Genomic DNA, 16,586 nt, shown 5'->3' on the forward strand with positions numbered 1-16,586 from the left:
TTTTGGTTCAACTCCGGTTATTAACACCAACATTGGGGTTATTTTACACCAATGAGTGTTTATTCAACACTTACAGAGTTAAATATTATGTTTAGAGTGTAGGCCTGCAAAATAAGGCCTTATGAAGTACATACTGAGTTAAATAATAAAGTTTTATTCACTCAGGATCTCACTTGGTGATGTGTACATGACTGAAAATGGATTAATGCAACAACCTGTCCCTAACAAATACAGTCATGGGTGGCAACTCTATAATTCACTCGAAAGGCAAAGCACTCTGGGAAATAAAGCTTTACACCAAGCAGTGTGTTAATTTAACACTTTCCAGTGTCTACACAGGTCCACACTTTCAGTGTTAATTTAACACTGGATAATTTTCTGTGTAATTGCATAAAGTATGTGTCTCAAATTGCATTCCTATCCCTATGAGCCCTGGTCAAAAGTATTGCACTATACTGTATAGAGAATAGGGTGCCATTTGAGGCGCAGATGTGTAATCTCACCAGACTCCCTGGTCCTCCCTCTGACTGGCTGGCTCCAGGGCCCGGCCCCGATACCGTTGAGAGCCTGAACCCTGACCTCATACTCTGTCCACTCCTCCAGGTCCTCGATAGTGAACTCCCTCTCCAGCCGGTCAGCTATCACATGGGTCAGTGCCTTACCCTGGGAGCCTGTACGGGAGTACTGGAGCCGGTAACCCAACAGATCTGGGTTCCCATTGTACTCCCACTCTGGTAGGGGCTGGGAGGGGGGTGAGAGAGAAAGAGGGAGAGGGAGGAGGAGAGAAAGAAGGAGAAAGGGGGGGTGGAGAGGGAGAGAACAAGAGGGAGAAAGAGGGAAAATGAAAGAAAGAAACAAGAGATAAAAACTACAACACACGAAGACACACAGCCAGTCATCATCGCTTGATGAAAAACTCAGAACATCACATCATAATGTCAGTCTGTTGAGACGTGACGTACCACCCATCGAAGCCACAGACTGGTCTCGCTGGCCGTGCGCAGTGTGACGTTTGCGGGGGACATGTCTGGAGGGGCCTGCAAGGTCTGGATCTTTCTGGAGGGCTGACTTGGAGGACTGGTCCCCACAATGTTTACCTGACGCATACGGAACCTAGCAGGAGAGAGGAAACAAGAGCAAAGTTATCACAGGAGTATTCCATAGGTTTCCATTTGAGTTTTTTTGTGGCCAGGTCACATGGCCAGGAAAAACACAGGTTTCTATAGAATAGAATAGAATAGAGTTAAGGATGTGCTCAATTTGGGGTAGGTGGGCCTCACACTTGTAGAATGGGTCGGGGTCAAGGTATAGGAGTTAAGTATAGTACCTGTCAAAGGTGTAGGGGTACATAGCAGCCTACCTGTAGAAAGTGTATGGGTTGAGTCCTGGCACCTCCATGGAGCGGGCATCAGGCTCGTTGGGCAGCTGGTGAACAATCACCCAGTCTTCATTGTCTCCTATCACACTGACCTAAACCCAACAACAACACACAACACAACATGATATATGTGCATCCCAAATGGCACCCTATAGAGTAAGTAGTGCAGTATATAGGTAATAGGGTGCCACTTGGGAGTCATAGTTGATGTGGGTCACAGATCAGGGGGGAGCGGTCAGACACTTTATGCCCAGGATAAGCTCATCTTTCTGGGGAAGAAGGCATTCTTACCTGGGCCTCTACCTGCCAGCGAGAGATGGAGGTCTTTCCATCATAGCCAGGTTTGAACTGGAGGGTGATGGATCGAGGGCCGATGTTGGAGATGGCCATGTTGGTGGGAGGACCAGGCAGCTCTACACAGACACACAAGTGAGAGAGGGGGGGGCGAGAGAGAGAGAGAGAGAGAGGGAGGTGGAGGGGAGGGGGAGAGGGCGAGAGAGAGATAGGGGGCGAGAGAGAGAGGGGGCGGGAGGGGAGAGAGAGGGGGGAGAGAGAGAGAGAGGGGGAGGGGCGAGAGAGAGAGAGAGAGGGAGAGAGAGTGGGGGGGGCGAGAGAGAGAGAGAGGGGGAGAGGAAGGGAGGAAGGGAGGGGGGGAGCGAGAGAGAGAGAAAGCGTAAGAGAGAGTTTTAACTTTATTTTCCATTTGGGGAGGGAATAATACAGGGAGAAAGAGAAGGAACAGAAAGGGTATAAAGTGAGACAGGGCCTTTAAGACAGTAAACAGCTAATACAGAGGTCTCTATGCCTAATGTAATGCTTTTTTCATTTGACTTTCTACATTGTGTATCTCTATCTTTTAAATCCTTACTGGTTTAGGAAGTAATGTTTTCAGACCTATGCATCTACTATATCCAGAAAGGAAAGATTAACTTAGTTCTCCAATAAGTATTTCTGAATGAAAAGTATCAATAGGATTATTCAGGCTTGGATCTCAGTTCTCATATCTGCGCTCTGGAGTCGTCTAAATGTTGTCTACAGGGAAATATATTACTGAGTGACAGTGCAACCTTGTGCTCTAAAATGGATATTGCACCGGAGATGAGCCAATGCTTTTGAGTTATCTCGCTCTCAAGAGAGTTTCGCTTCACTCAACTCAAAGTTCTCAAGAAGAATAAACAAAACTTTTCAGGTTGGCAGGACTAGATGGGGATCTAGGAAAAAGCTTGCATAGTCCTATAAATAGTATGCCAAATTCATGATATTAATAATAAACATTTACATTCGGATACCGTATTTGTATTTGTTTTGTGATATCCAATTACGATCTTATCTCATCACTGCAACTGCCAATGGGCTCGGGCGAGGCAAAGATCAAGTCATGCCTCCTCCGAAACATGACCCGTCAAACCGCGCTCCTTAACACCCGCTGGCACCAATGTGTCGGAGAAAACACTGTTCAACTGACGACCGAAGTCAGCCTGCAGGCGCCCGGCCACCACAAGAAGTCGCTAGAGCGCGATGAGCCAAGTAAAGTCCCCCCGGCCAAACCCTCCCCTAACCCAGATGACGCTGGGCCAACCCGGGTCTGTAGTGCCACACAGGAGGCCTTAGATACGGTCTTCATAAGTACGTTATGAATAAGTAAAAAATACAACATCCAAATGTAAATGTTTATTATTAGCTGAATATGACATTGATTCTGAACATAAGCAAGTGTATGTAAGTGTGTTACTCTTGAAGGGGCACGTGCACGCACCTTTAGTGCTCTAAGTCCTGCCATTTTGCCCTCCTATTAAAAGAGTCAAACTTTTTTACAAACTTTTTTCTCACAATCAAACCAGAGTCTTGAAAAAAGTCCCCACCCCTGCCCTTCCACCAGTCCGTTGATGCACTTGTTCTCTGCATAGTTCTTATGTGAAATGTGAAGCGTGACTAATTGCCAGGCAACCACTATGGTGATTTAGTTCAGTCACCTTCATTTCATCCCTTTGCTTTAATGCCATACCAATACACCAATACATAAACTCTGCTGCAAGTAAAACAACAGACCTCACCATTGCACAAGCCTGCTTGCCAAATCACACCCTATTCCCTATATAGTGCACTAACTTTGGCCAGAGCCCTATGGGACCTGGTCAAAAGCAGTGCACTAATAGAGTGCCATTTGGGATGCAAGACTGAGACACAAACACACCCCAGGGCACTGTATAGTGAAAGGGGCCAACTCTTCAAGGTGATGGAGTGGGTCTATTGGCTCATAATGAAATGGACTATGGACTATATGACTAGAATAGTAAAATCAGCACCTTTAAATCATTAGCATGCCTGGTTATTCAGACAATAGCACAGAGAGAGATCTCTAGGGTGGAGGCGTACAGCTATATTCATAGTAATCACCATTCTGGGAACGATAACCACAGCTCCATACCTTACTAACTGTGGCCCTCGATAGAATGGGTCTTTTTATTTGACAGGTCTGAAAGACATACTTTATAGTGTCTGGGGAAACCGCCGGTGCAATAATAATTGACTGGAAGTATTTTATTTTTTATAATACACTGTAGCATGTTTTAATAGGAAATCATAAACTGGAATTATCCTAAATGGTCTCGATGGGCTCTTACTTTTGGCTGGGTTTCTGGGTGAAGTGTATTAAAATATAATTCTGAACTGTCGGTTTTGAAGTGGAGAAGTAAGTCCCCTGGTCTGGCGTAGTCTCCTACTTTATGGCTCTCTGTCTGTCACAGTTCTGCCTGCCTGCCTGACTGACTGACTGGGGTACGGTTACATAGTGTCTGGAGCAAGACAGACACACACACAGTTACTGTCACTCAGGATTCTGTAGAAATGGTGAGAGGTTAGGGACGTTTGGGGATGCAAGTGGCGGGTGACAGGGCAGCCCGCTGGAAGCTGGGTTCTGGCTAGGTTTCTGGGGGTAGCAGACAATGTTTTAGGTAAGGCCTGGACATGGACTGAGGAGGGTCAGTGATGCTGAGGCTAGTAATCAGGATACCAACTAGCACTCTGGCTGAGCTCAGTCAGGGCTGCATCTGATATGGCACCCTGAATGTAGTGCACTATAAAGTGAATAAGGGGCCTATTCTGAATCACCAGGGACTGAGCCATCGATAATGCTGACCTTGAGGCACTCCAGAAGAGATGTTGGAGGAGGACAGTTTCCCCTGGCTGGTGCTAGGGATAACAGGGTAGGGTTAGGGACTGGTTGGGAACTGACCTGGAGGTACTCCAGAAGAGATGGTGGAGGAGGACAGTTTCCCCTGGCTGGTGCTAGGGATAACAGGGTAGGGTTAGGGACTGGTTGGGAACTGACCTGGAGGTACTCCAGAAGAGATGGTGGAGGAGGACAGTTTCCCCTGGCTGGTGCTAGGGATAACAGGGTAGGGTTAGGGACTGGTTTGGAACTGACCTGGAGGTACTCCAGAAGAGATGTTGGAGGAGGACAGTTTCCCCTGGCTGGTGCTAGGGATAACAGGGTAGGGTTAGGGACTGGTTGGGAACTGACCTGGAGGTACTCCAGAAGAGATGGTGGAGGAGGACAGTTTCCCCTGGCTGGTGCTAGGGATAACAGGGTAGGGTTAGGGACTGGTTGGGAACTGACCTGGAGGTACTCCAGAAGAGATGGTGGAGGAGGACAGTTTCCCCTGGCTGGTGCTAGGGATAACAGGGTAGGGTTAGGGCTGGTGCTACTCCAGGGATAACAGTTTCCCCTGGCTGGTGCTAGGGTTAGGGACTGGACTGGTTGGGAACTGACCTGGAGGTACTCCAGAAGAGATGGTGGAGGAGGACAGTTTCCCCTGGCTGGTGCTAGGGATAACAGGGTAGGGTTAGGGACTGGTTTGGAACTGACCTGGAGGTACTCCAGAAGAGATGTTGGAGGAGGACAGTTTCCCCTGGCTGGTGCTAGGGATAACAGGGTAGGGTTAGGGACTGGTTGGGAACTGACCTGGAGGTACTCCAGAAGAGATGGTGGAGGAGGACAGTTTCCCCTGGCTGGTGCTAGGGATAACAGGGTAGGGTTAGGGACTGGTTGGGAACTGACCTGGAGGTACTCCAGAAGGCTAGGGATAACAGGGTAGGGTTAGGGACTGGTTGGGAACTGACCTGGAGGCACTCCAGAAGAGATGGTGGAGGAGGACAGTTTCCCCTGGCTGGTGCTAGGGATAACAGGGTAGGGTTAGGGACTGGTTGGGAACTGACCTGGAGGTACTCCAGAAGAGATGGTGGAGGAGGACAGTTTCCCCTGGCTGGTGCTAGGGATAACAGGGTAGGGTTAGGGACTGGTTGGGAACTGACCTGGAGGTACTCCAGAAGAGATGGTGGAGGAGGACAGTTTCCCCTGGCTGGTGCTAGGGATAACAGGGTAGGGTTAGGGACTGGTTGGGAACTGACCTGGAGGTACTCCAGAAGAGATGGTGGAGGAGGACAGTTTCCCCTGGCTGGTGCTAGGGATAACAGGGTAGGGTTAGGGACTGGTTGGGAACTGACCTGGAGGTACTCCAGAAGAGATGGTGGAGGAGGACAGTTTCCCCTGGCTGGTGCTAGGGATAACAGGGTAGGGTTAGGGACTGGTTTGGAACTGACCTGGAGGTACTCCAGAAGAGATGTTGGAGGAGGACAGTTTCCCCTGGCTGGTGCTAGGGATAACAGGGTAGGGTTAGGGACTGGTTGGGAACTGACCTGGAGGCACTCCAGAAGAGATGGTGGAGGAGGACAGTTTCCCCTGGCTGGTGCTAGGGATAACAGGGTAGGGTTAGGGACTGGTTGGGAACTGACCTGGAGGTACTCCAGAAGAGATGGTGGAGGAGGACAGTTTCCCCTGGCTGGTGCTAGGGATAACAGGGTAGGGTTAGGGACTGGTTGGGAACTGACCTGGAGGCACTCCAGAAGAGATGGTGGAGGAGGACAGTTTCCCCTGGCTGGTGCTAGGGATAACAGGGTAGGGTTAGGGACTGGTTGGGAACTGACCTGGAGGCACTCCAGAAGAGATGTTGGAGGAGGACAGTTTCCCCTGGCTGGTGCTAGGGATAACAGGGTAGGGTTAGGGACTAGTTGAGAACTGACCTGGAGGTACTCCAGAAGAGATGGTGGAGGAGGACAGTTTCCCCTGGCTGGTGCTAGGGATAACAGGGTAGGGTTAGGGACTAGTTGGGAACTGACCTGGAGGTACTCCAGAAGAGATGGTGGAGGAGGACAGTTTCCCCTGGCTGGTGCTAGGGATAACAGGGTAGGGTTAGGGACTGGTTGGGAACTGACCTGGAGGTACTCCAGAAGAGATGGTGGAGGAGGACAGTTTCCCCTGGCTGGTGCTAGGGATAACAGGGTAGGGTTAGGGACTGGTTGGGAACTGACCTGGAGGTACTCCAGAAGAGATGTTGGAGGAGGACAGTTTCCCCTGGCTGGTGCTAGGGATAACAGGGTAGGGTTAGGGACTGGTTGGGAACTGACCTGGAGGTACTCCAGAAGAGATGGTGGAGGAGGACAGTTTCCCCTGGCTGGTGCTAGGGATAACAGGGTAGGGTTAGGGACTGGTTGGGAACTGACCTGGAGGTACTCCAGAAGAGATGGTGGAGGAGGACAGTTTCCCCTGGCTGGTGCTAGGGATAACAGGGTAGGGTTAGGGACTGGTTGGGAACTGACCTGGAGGTACTCCAGAAGAGATGGTGGAGGAGGACAGTTTCCCCTGGCTGGTGCTAGGGATAACAGGGTAGGGTTAGGGACTGGTTTGGAACTGACCTGGAGGCACTCCAGAAGAGATGGTGGAGGAGGACAGTTTCCCCTGGCTGGTGCTAGGGATAACAGGGTAGGGTTAGGGACTGGTTGGGAACTGACCTGGAGGTACTCCAGAAGAGATGGTGGAGGAGGACAGTTTCCCTGGCTGGTGCTAGGGATAACAGGGTAGGGTTAGGGACTGGTTGGGAACTGACCTGGAGGTACTCCAGAAGAGATGTTGGAGGAGGACAGTTTCCCCTGGCTGGTGCTAGGGATAACAGGGTAGGGTTAGGGACTGGTTGGGAACTGACCTGGAGGTACTCCAGAAGAGATGGTGGAGGAGGACAGTTTCCCCTGGCTGGTGCTAGGGATAACAGGGTAGGGTTAGGGACTGGTTGGGAACTGACCTGGAGGTACTCCAGAAGAGATGGTGGAGGAGGACAGTTTCCCCTGGCTGGTGCTAGGGATAACAGGGTAGGGTTAGGGACTGGTTGGGAACTGACCTGGAGGTACTCCAGAAGAGATGGTGGAGGAGGACAGTTTCCCCTGGCTGGTGCTAGGGATAACAGGGTAGGTTAGGGACTGGTTTGGAACTGACCTGGAGGCACTCCAGAAGAGATGGTGGAGGAGGACAGTTTCCCCTGGCTGGTGCTAGGGATAACAGGGTAGGGTTAGGGACTGGTTGGGAACTGACCTGGAGGTACTCCAGAAGAGATGTTGGAGGAGGACAGTTTCCCCTGGCTGGTGCTAGGGATAACAGGGTAGGGTTAGGGACTGGTTGGGAACTGACCTGGAGGTACTCCAGAAGAGATGGTGGAGGAGGACAGTTTCCCCTGGCTGGTGCTAGGGATAACAGGGTAGGGTTAGGGACTGGTTGGGAACTGACCTGGAGGTACTCCAGAAGAGATGGTGGAGGAGGACAGTTTCCCCTGGCTGGTGCTAGGGATAACAGGGTAGGGTTAGGGACTGGTTGGGAACTGACCTGGAGGTACTCCAGAAGAGATGGTGGAGGAGGACAGTTTCCCCTGGCTGGTGCTAGGGATAACAGGGTAGGGTTAGGGACTGGTTGGGAACTGACCTGGAGGTACTCCAGAAGAGATGGTGGAGGAGGACAGTTTCCCTGGCTGGTGCTAGGGATAACAGGGTAGGGTTAGGGACTGGTTGGGAACTGACCTGGAGGTACTCCAGAAGAGATGTTGGAGGAGGACAGTTTCCCCTGGCTGGTGCTAGGGATAACAGGGTAGGGTTAGGGACTGGTTTGGGAACTGACCTGGAGGTACTCCAGAAGAGATGTGGAGGAGGACAGTTTCCCCTGGCTGGTGCTAGGGATAACAGGGTAGGGTTAGGGACTGGTTGGGAACTGACCTGGAGGTACTCCAGAAGAGATGGTGGAGGAGGACAGTTTCCCCTGGCTGGTGCTAGGGATAACAGGGTAGGGTTAGGGACTGGTTGGGAACTGACCTGGAGGTACTCCAGAAGAGATGGTGGAGGAGGACAGTTTCCCCTGGCTGGTGCTAGGGATAACAGGGTAGGGTTAGGGACTGGTTGGGAACTGACCTGGAGGTACTCCAGAAGAGATGGTGGAGGAGGACAGTTTCCCCTGGCTGGTGCTAGGGATAACAGGGTAGGGTTAGGGACTGGTTTGGAACTGACCTGGAGGTACTCCAGAAGAGATGTTGGAGGAGGACAGTTTCCCCTGGCTGGTGCTAGGGATAACAGGGTAGGGTTAGGGACTGGTTTGGAACTGACCTGGAGGTACTCCAGAAGAGATGGTGGAGGAGGACAGTTTCCCCTGGCTGGTGCTAGGGATAACAGGGTAGGGTTAGGGACTGGTTGGGAACTGACCTGGAGGTACTCCAGAAGAGATGGTGGAGGAGGACAGTTTCCCCTGGCTGGTGCTAGGGATAACAGGGTAGGGTTAGGGACTGGTTGGGAACTGACCTGGAGGTACTCCAGAAGAGATGGTGGAGGAGGACAGTTTCCCCTGGCTGGTGCTAGGGATAACAGGGTAGGGTTAGGGACTGGTTGGGAACTGACCTGGAGGTACTCCAGAAGAGATGGTGGAGGAGGACAGTTTCCCCTGGCTGGTGCTAGGGATAACAGGGTAGGGTTAGGGACTGGTTGGGAACTGACCTGGAGGTACTCCAGAAGAGATGGTGGAGGAGGACAGTTTCCCCTGGCTGGTGCTAGGGATAACAGGGTAGGGTTAGGGACTGGTTGGGAACTGACCTGGAGGTACTCCAGAAGAGATGGTGGAGGAGGACAGTTTCCCTGGCTGGTGCTAGGGATAACAGGGTAGGGTTAGGGACTGGTTGGGAACTGACCTGGAGGTACTCCAGAAGAGATGGTGGAGGAGGACAGTTTCCCCTGGCTGGTGCTAGGGATAACAGGGTAGGGTTAGGGACTGGTTGGGAACTGACCTGGAGGTACTCCAGAAGAGATGGTGGAGGAGGACAGTTTCCCCTGGCTGGTGCTAGGGATAACAGGGTAGGGTTAGGGACTGGTTTGGAACTGACCTGGAGGTACTCCAGAAGAGATGGTGGAGGAGGACAGTTTCCCCTGGCTGGTGCTAGGGATAACAGGGTAGGGTTAGGGACTAGTTGGGAACTGACCTGGAGGTACTCCAGAAGAGATGGTGGAGGAGGACAGTTTCCCCTGGCTGGTGCTAGGGATAACAGGGTAGGGTTAGGGACTGGTTTGGAACTGACCTGGAGGTACTCCAGAAGAGATGGTGGAGGAGGAAAGTTGTCCCTGACCCTTGGAGGTCATGCCGGCCACCTCGATGGTGTAGGTGGTGAGGGCGGTCAGCCCTGTGACGCGGTACTCCAGGGTCACGTTGGGGAGGTAGTGGGTCACCCGTGTGTTGGTGCGGTTAAACTCCTCCCACGAGATTCGGTAGCCTGGAACAGAGAATCAATCAAATTCATCAATAAATACAATATTATTTGTGTAGCGTTTTTTTTTACAAATACGAACTGAGCCTAATAGAAGAGAAACAGAGGACATTGATGAACAGAGGGAGGTGTATAGGTGGATAAAGACAACTCTTAACATGAAGTGGGTCATCTTCTTCAGCTCTAATGTCTTTGGCATGGCGTACCTGTGAGGACTCCATTCTTCTCACCAGGTTCTCTCCAGCTCACTTTGAGAGACGTGTCTAGGATATCTGTGAAGCTCAGGTGACCCACGGCCCCAGGAGCTATAGAGGAGGGCACAGTGGTTATTATGATGAGAATGATAACACAATGGATCCCATGGAGATCAAAGGCATTCACAATTATATAGATGTCTTGTTGTACTATATTGAATAGCAAACTACATTTATTACGTGTAATATGAAGAAATCAGGAAAATGTGGCTTTTACACGTTGAACAGTGATTACAGCTACTAAAATAGGCAACATTTTACTTGGACAATAGCGTAATTACAAGTAGAGGCCCAGTACAGTATGGCCAACAAATTATCTCTTGAGAAAATGTGTCCCAATTATGTGTGGATGTGTGCTGAAACCCAAATGTAGCATACGCATTCATTAGATCTGTAGAACTAGGCTGTTAGGCTGTGCTGAATAATAGATTTGACCCAGTGGGCATGTTTCAGTATGATTGGCCATGTCCATTCAACAGTGTGTGTGTGTGTGTGTGTGTGTGTGTGTGTGTGTGTGTGTGTGTGTGTGTGTGTGTGTGTGTGTGTGTGTGTGTGTGTGTGTGTGTGTGTGTGTGTGTGCGCGCGCATTTGGAACTCACTGTCCTCATGTGTCCTAAGGCCTTTAGCAGGGCTGCGGGGGCCATCCCCTGGCGTAGTGAAACAAAGCACAGAGGTGTAGTACTCTCTGAACTTCTTCAGCCCTGTCACGTAGCCCACATGCACGCTATCCTGGAAGTTAGGTCTCACTGTAACCATGGTGACCTCCTCTTCCTGACCTGGCTCCCATGCCAACAGCTAGCAGAATGGGAAATGGGAACAGAGAAGGAAGAACGTGAGATCAAACTGGAAATAAGAAGTAAATGGTAGAACATAAACAGTAGAACATCTTATAGGACTGACTGGTTTTACCTTTAACCCTCAATTTGATATTGTGAATGGGAACCAAAGTGCATCGGATACCATATTAACTCTTCATTGCCCACAATTTACACCCCAAATTTGACCTAAATAGCACTGTTACTGTTAATCATGTTCACATTTTGTTTAAACCAACTCTCCTCCATTTCATGTGCTGTTGACCTACTCTGGGGTGTCATGTGGCATCATAATTATTATATGAATGGTTAGTGTCACTCTAAACATATTCTTGTCATTGAGTAAGCACTGGAAGCACAGTGTTTCCTGACTCCTCCTGTCTCAGCCTCCAGTATTTATGCTGCAGTAGTTTATGTGTCGGGGGGCTAGGGTCAGTTTGTTATATCTGGAGTACTTCTCTTGTCTTATCCGGTGTCCTGTGTGAATTTAAGTATGCTCTCTCTAATTCTCTCTTTCTCTCTTTCTTTCTCTCTCGGAGGACCTGAGCCCTAGGACCATGCCTCAGGACTACCTGACATGATGACTCCTTGCTGTCCCCAGTCTACCTGGCCGTGCTGCTGCTCCAGTTTCAACTGTTCTGCCTGCGGCTATGGAATCCTGACCTGTTCACCGGACGTGCTACCAGTCCCAGACCTATTATTTGACCATGCTGGTCATTTATGAACATTTGAACTTCTTGGCCATGTTCTGTTATAATCTCCACCCGGCACAGCCAGAAGAGGACTGGCCACCCCTCATAGCCTGGTTCCTCTCTAGGTTTCTTCCTACGTTTTGGCCTTTCTAGGGAGTTTTTCCTAGCCAACGTGCTTCTACACCTGCATTGCTTGCTGTTTGGGGTTTTAGGCTGGGTTTCTGTACAGCACTTTGAGATATCAGCTGATGTACGAAGGGCTATATAAATACATCTGATTTGATTTGGAAGGCAGGGCTGGAATGAGTCCACAGAGAGAGAGAAAGAGAAATTTAAATTGCGGTGTATAGCAGGTCTAATGTAGAGGGATTGCACACACATAACAGAATGAGAGTTAATGTACCGAGTGGTCAATTAGGTGATTAGACAAATACTACCCTTGGCAAATATATTGGGTCTATTTCAATCTTGGTTCCCAGGCTGTAAGTAGAGTTTGACTCTGGGAAAGAGTGTGCGGTGGGGTGGGTGTGTGAGCCAAATGTGGAATAAATGGATGCCCACTCTGCACACTCACTCAAACAAAACACACACCTCATACAAAACACACACAAGCTATCGCGCACACACCTCATACAAAACACACACCTCATACAAAACACACACACAAGCTATCGCACACACACCTCATACAAAACACACTCCTCATTCAAAACACACACACAAGCTATCGCGCACACACCTCATACAAAACACACACCTCATACAAAACACACACACAAGCTATCGCACACACACCTCATACAAAACACACTCCTCATTCAAAACACACTCACTCATACAAAACACACACACAAGCTATCGCGCACACACCTCATACAAAACACACACCTCATACAAAACACACACACAAGCTATCGCACACACACCTCATACAAAACACACTCCTCATTCAAAACACACACCTCATACAAAACACACACCTCATACAAAACACACACACAAGCTATCGCACACACACCTCATACAAAACACACTCCTCATTCAAAACACACTCACTCATACAAAACACACACACAAGCTATCGCACACACACCTCATACTGACGAACAAGCACATACATTGGTTGTTCCACAAAATGAGTGCCTTTTGGACATGCAAACTTTTAAGAAATTAACTTTAAAATATATCTTCTGTCAACATTCAAGTGCATGGAGGAAATGTTTAGCCTACGGGAAACCACTTTTGCCATCTCAGGCATTAAAACCCTGTGAACTAAGAGCATTTTATCTGCACTTTCACTACACTGTCTGTCAACCCTGTAACTATTATTTAAAAGCATGTATTTGATAAATCCAATATTCCTCATTGTTTAAGTATCCCTTCTACAAATAAACTCACATATAATATCAAACTGTTGGGCCGCTAACAGGGTTAACGATAAGAGTTTTAGGTGAAGATCAGCCATTATTCCTCATGTGGTGAAGAGCATGGGAACACATGGTGTTCATGAAATGAGGAATTAGACATATGTTGCACACATCAAATTCAAGGTTTCCTAACATAAATTAAGCAAACAGACCACCTCAGTCATAGATGATGAAACAATTATAAATCCACCAAAAAGAGAGAGATTTCCTTCCTTTTCCACCATGCTGTTCAGAAGACCCAAACCATGGTACCTGCTGTGAATCATTTCCCTTGGTGGAATGGTACATTATTTTAAAGGGGTAAATTGTTGCCATTACAGGGTTTACTTTAAAATGAGGGACAGACACAAATTAATCACTAATCACATGGAATATAAATAATCATCTTCAGAAATTACTGTCAAAGCAGCAAAATAACTAGGCCTTTACAATGATGCTGAAATTGGGAAAATGTTTCTACAAAGTGGATTGAAATCTTCCTAGAACTGATACAGGGCTCCCGAGTGGCGCAGCGGTCTAAGGCACTGCATCTCAGGGGTAGGCCGTCATTGTAAATAAGAATTTGACAAGAGAAATAAACAGTAAACATCACCCTCCCTCCCTCCCTCCATCCCTCCCAGTAAACCTCTCTCTTGGGACAGGCCCTGCAGTCAGAGAGAGTAGTGGCGCCTGAGATGTCCTGCTAAGTGAACTCTCCAGAGAGAAACACAATGCATGTGTCATCACATCTCAAAGACTTTCTATAGACTTTAAACAGTCATTCTCCATACAGCTCATTCTGATCCTATCAAATACATCTGTAAATAACAAAACCAGCTGTTGTAACAGTATGGGCTGGAGAGATTGAACAAACAACTTCCAGATCTACTAAGCCACAAGATGGATAGTTGGTCAAATGCTCAGAAAATGAAAGTCAAAGAAACCAATTAGAAATTGGAAGACATCTTTCACAATGGTTAGGAGTGACATATCTCTTTCCCCTTGTGACACAGTATGAGACATGTACCAGCACCTAATGACAGGCTGTCTCTAACCTCGCAGCCATAGTTCTATCACCCATTAAATGGTACTGCCCTTAGTGCCATGGTGAATTGTGTCTTATGATGTCCCTCACCTTGTATCCCTGGTTGATCCCGTTGATGAACTGAGGGTTAGGGGCGGCCCAGGTGATACGGATGGTTGTGGAGTTGACAGCCTCTGCCTGAACGTTACTGGGGGCTATAGTCGGCACTGAGGAAGATAAGTGAGAAAAAAGGAGAAGAGGGAATCAGAGAGCGAGAGAGAGTGAGAGAGTGAGAGCGAGAGAGAGAGCGAGAGAGAGAGAGAGAGAGAGAGAGAGAGAGAGAGAGAGAGAGAGAGAGAGAGAGAGAGAGAGAGAACGAGATTAAACTAAACACCTTATAGATTGGACAGCCTTGGCCGGAAGAATTTACACTATGTGTCTATATCCCAGGTATTGCTATTGATTCTGCAGGACAGGGCAGGGGCCGCCATATTCACTTCTTCACACCTTCCCTTCCCATGTAATGTACAATCCAGAGCTTACAGAGGATGCAATAGGAAGACATACCTGTATTCAGAAAGTAGTCAATGTATTCAGCAAGACTTCAATACTATTTGACATGGGTGTTAACTCGAAGTACTGACTGTGTTGTTTTCTACATGAATTTTATCAAGAAAATATCCCCGTTGAACATCCTTCTTATATCCTCAAAACGGGCATGGGTATTTACTTGACAAGTTAATTTATGTGTCAAGTCATTAAATAGGTATACAAAGTTAACAACTCCACAGGTAAAATCCTTGCCATTATATTTATTTCCACATTGTCTAAGTATTTATCTGACTGACAAGCATAAGGACCAATGAGCAGAGAGTATCCAGGATCACTCACCTCCTTGCAACGTCCACTCAGTGACCTTGTGGCTGAAGGTTCCTAGCCCCGCCCAGTTGTAGGCTGCCACTTCGATCTCATAATTGGTCCAGATGATAAGATCTTCCAGGAGAAGGTTGGTCACGTCTGGTTTGGAGATGTTCTTACTCTGGTAGTCCACTGGAAGACCTGTCAGACGGTACCTGAGAGGAGAGATAGGGTAGGAGAGAATGAAGAGAGGGAGGAGAGAGGTTAGTCTGGTCTGGTTTGGAGATGTTCTTACTCTGGTAGTCCACTGGAAGACCTGTCAGACGGTACCTGAGAGGAGAGATAGGGTAGGAGAGAATGAAGAGAGGGAGGAGAGAGGTTAGTCTGGTCTGGTTTGGAGATGTTCTTACTCTGGTAGTCCACTGGAAGACCTGTCAGACGGTACCTGAGAGGAGAGATAGGGTAGGAGAGAATGAAGAGAGGGAGGAGAGAGGTTAGTCTGGTCTGGTTTGGAGATGTTCTTACTCTGGTAGTCCACTGGAAGACCTGTCAGGCGGTACCTGAGAGGAGAGATAGGGTAGGAGAGAATGAAGAGAGGGAGGAGAGAGGTTAGTCTGGTCTGGTTTGGAGATGTTGTTACTTTGATACTCCATCGGCAGACCTGTTAGACAATACCTGAGAAGGTAATCAAGTATGAGTCGATTGTAGTCACAAGGCCACCGAGGGTGCAGAAATTGAGCACAAACGGATTCTTACTCGGAGAACAAGGCATACAACTCTTGCGTTTTTGTATCACGGTACCTGAGACCGCGCCAGTGTTTTCATACTAGGTACTGTAGTACATAACAGCTACAGCAGGGGGAAACAGAGCACAAGACTACAGCATTGGCCAGAGTGAGCAGATGACGATGACGACATTGGCTCTAACTCTAAAGGATTGGAATATCTACAGAATGCCTGCCGCCTTATTTGGTCTACACCATGACACAACCAGCAACAAACCTACTGTAAACAGAGTTGAACCTTATTGATAAACTGCCAGAGACTACAACAGTAGGCCTACCCCATAAACAACTATTTCTCTCACATTAAACCACAGACAGTGGTTTTACTTCATTATGAACATGACTTCTTATGTTATGTGCTGTGTCATACAGCATAACAACTCTCGTCCTTCATTCAGAGAACCAGGGTTATAGCAGCCAACCCATCCTGTCATCACATGGTGTTGTGTTCTCACCGGACGCTGTAGCCTCTGAGGATCCCGTTCTGGTGGCTCTCTGGTGGGGGCTGCCATTGGATCATGATGGACTGGTTGGTGCGGCCGCTGGCGATCACGTTCTGGGGAGGAGCACTGGGAGGTTCCTCTGGTAGAGATACACTGCAGAGAGTGGTGATAGAGAGAGAAAGTAGGGAACAAGATACAGATACAGACAGAAATGAGGGGAAGAAAGAGGGATGTTTATCTGTCCAAAGAGGAGGGTCACATCACACACAGATTTCAATACTCCTAAGACTGCATTTTACGCTGTTGT

The 16,586-nt window shown here is 48.5% G+C and overlaps 1 protein-coding gene across 7 annotated transcripts in view; it reads right to left on the minus strand.

Annotated features, from left to right (window-relative positions):
• sdk2b (sidekick cell adhesion molecule 2b) overlaps positions 1-16,586 on the minus strand; it is a 520,366-nt gene that overhangs the window by 46,555 nt on the left and 457,225 nt on the right. For all 7 annotated transcript variants that reach the window (XM_052478026.1, XM_052478027.1, XM_052478023.1 and 4 more), the window contains exons 16-25: positions 16,292-16,432; positions 15,085-15,266; positions 14,305-14,420; positions 10,856-11,051; positions 10,209-10,307; positions 9,817-10,008; positions 1,670-1,791; positions 1,361-1,470; positions 963-1,113; positions 504-741 (exon numbers count right to left, since the gene is read on the minus strand). In XM_052478026.1, the coding sequence (XP_052333986.1) occupies positions 504-741; positions 963-1,113; positions 1,361-1,470; positions 1,670-1,791; positions 9,817-10,008; positions 10,209-10,307; positions 10,856-11,051; positions 14,305-14,420; positions 15,085-15,266; positions 16,292-16,432 (1,547 nt within the window). The remainder of the gene's footprint in view (positions 1-503; positions 742-962; positions 1,114-1,360; positions 1,471-1,669; positions 1,792-9,816; positions 10,009-10,208; positions 10,308-10,855; positions 11,052-14,304; positions 14,421-15,084; positions 15,267-16,291; positions 16,433-16,586) is intronic.

Source organism: Oncorhynchus keta, chromosome 24 (genome assembly GCF_023373465.1).
Source record: "Oncorhynchus keta strain PuntledgeMale-10-30-2019 chromosome 24, Oket_V2, whole genome shotgun sequence".
Classification (NCBI taxonomy): Eukaryota; Metazoa; Chordata; class Actinopteri; order Salmoniformes; family Salmonidae; genus Oncorhynchus; species Oncorhynchus keta.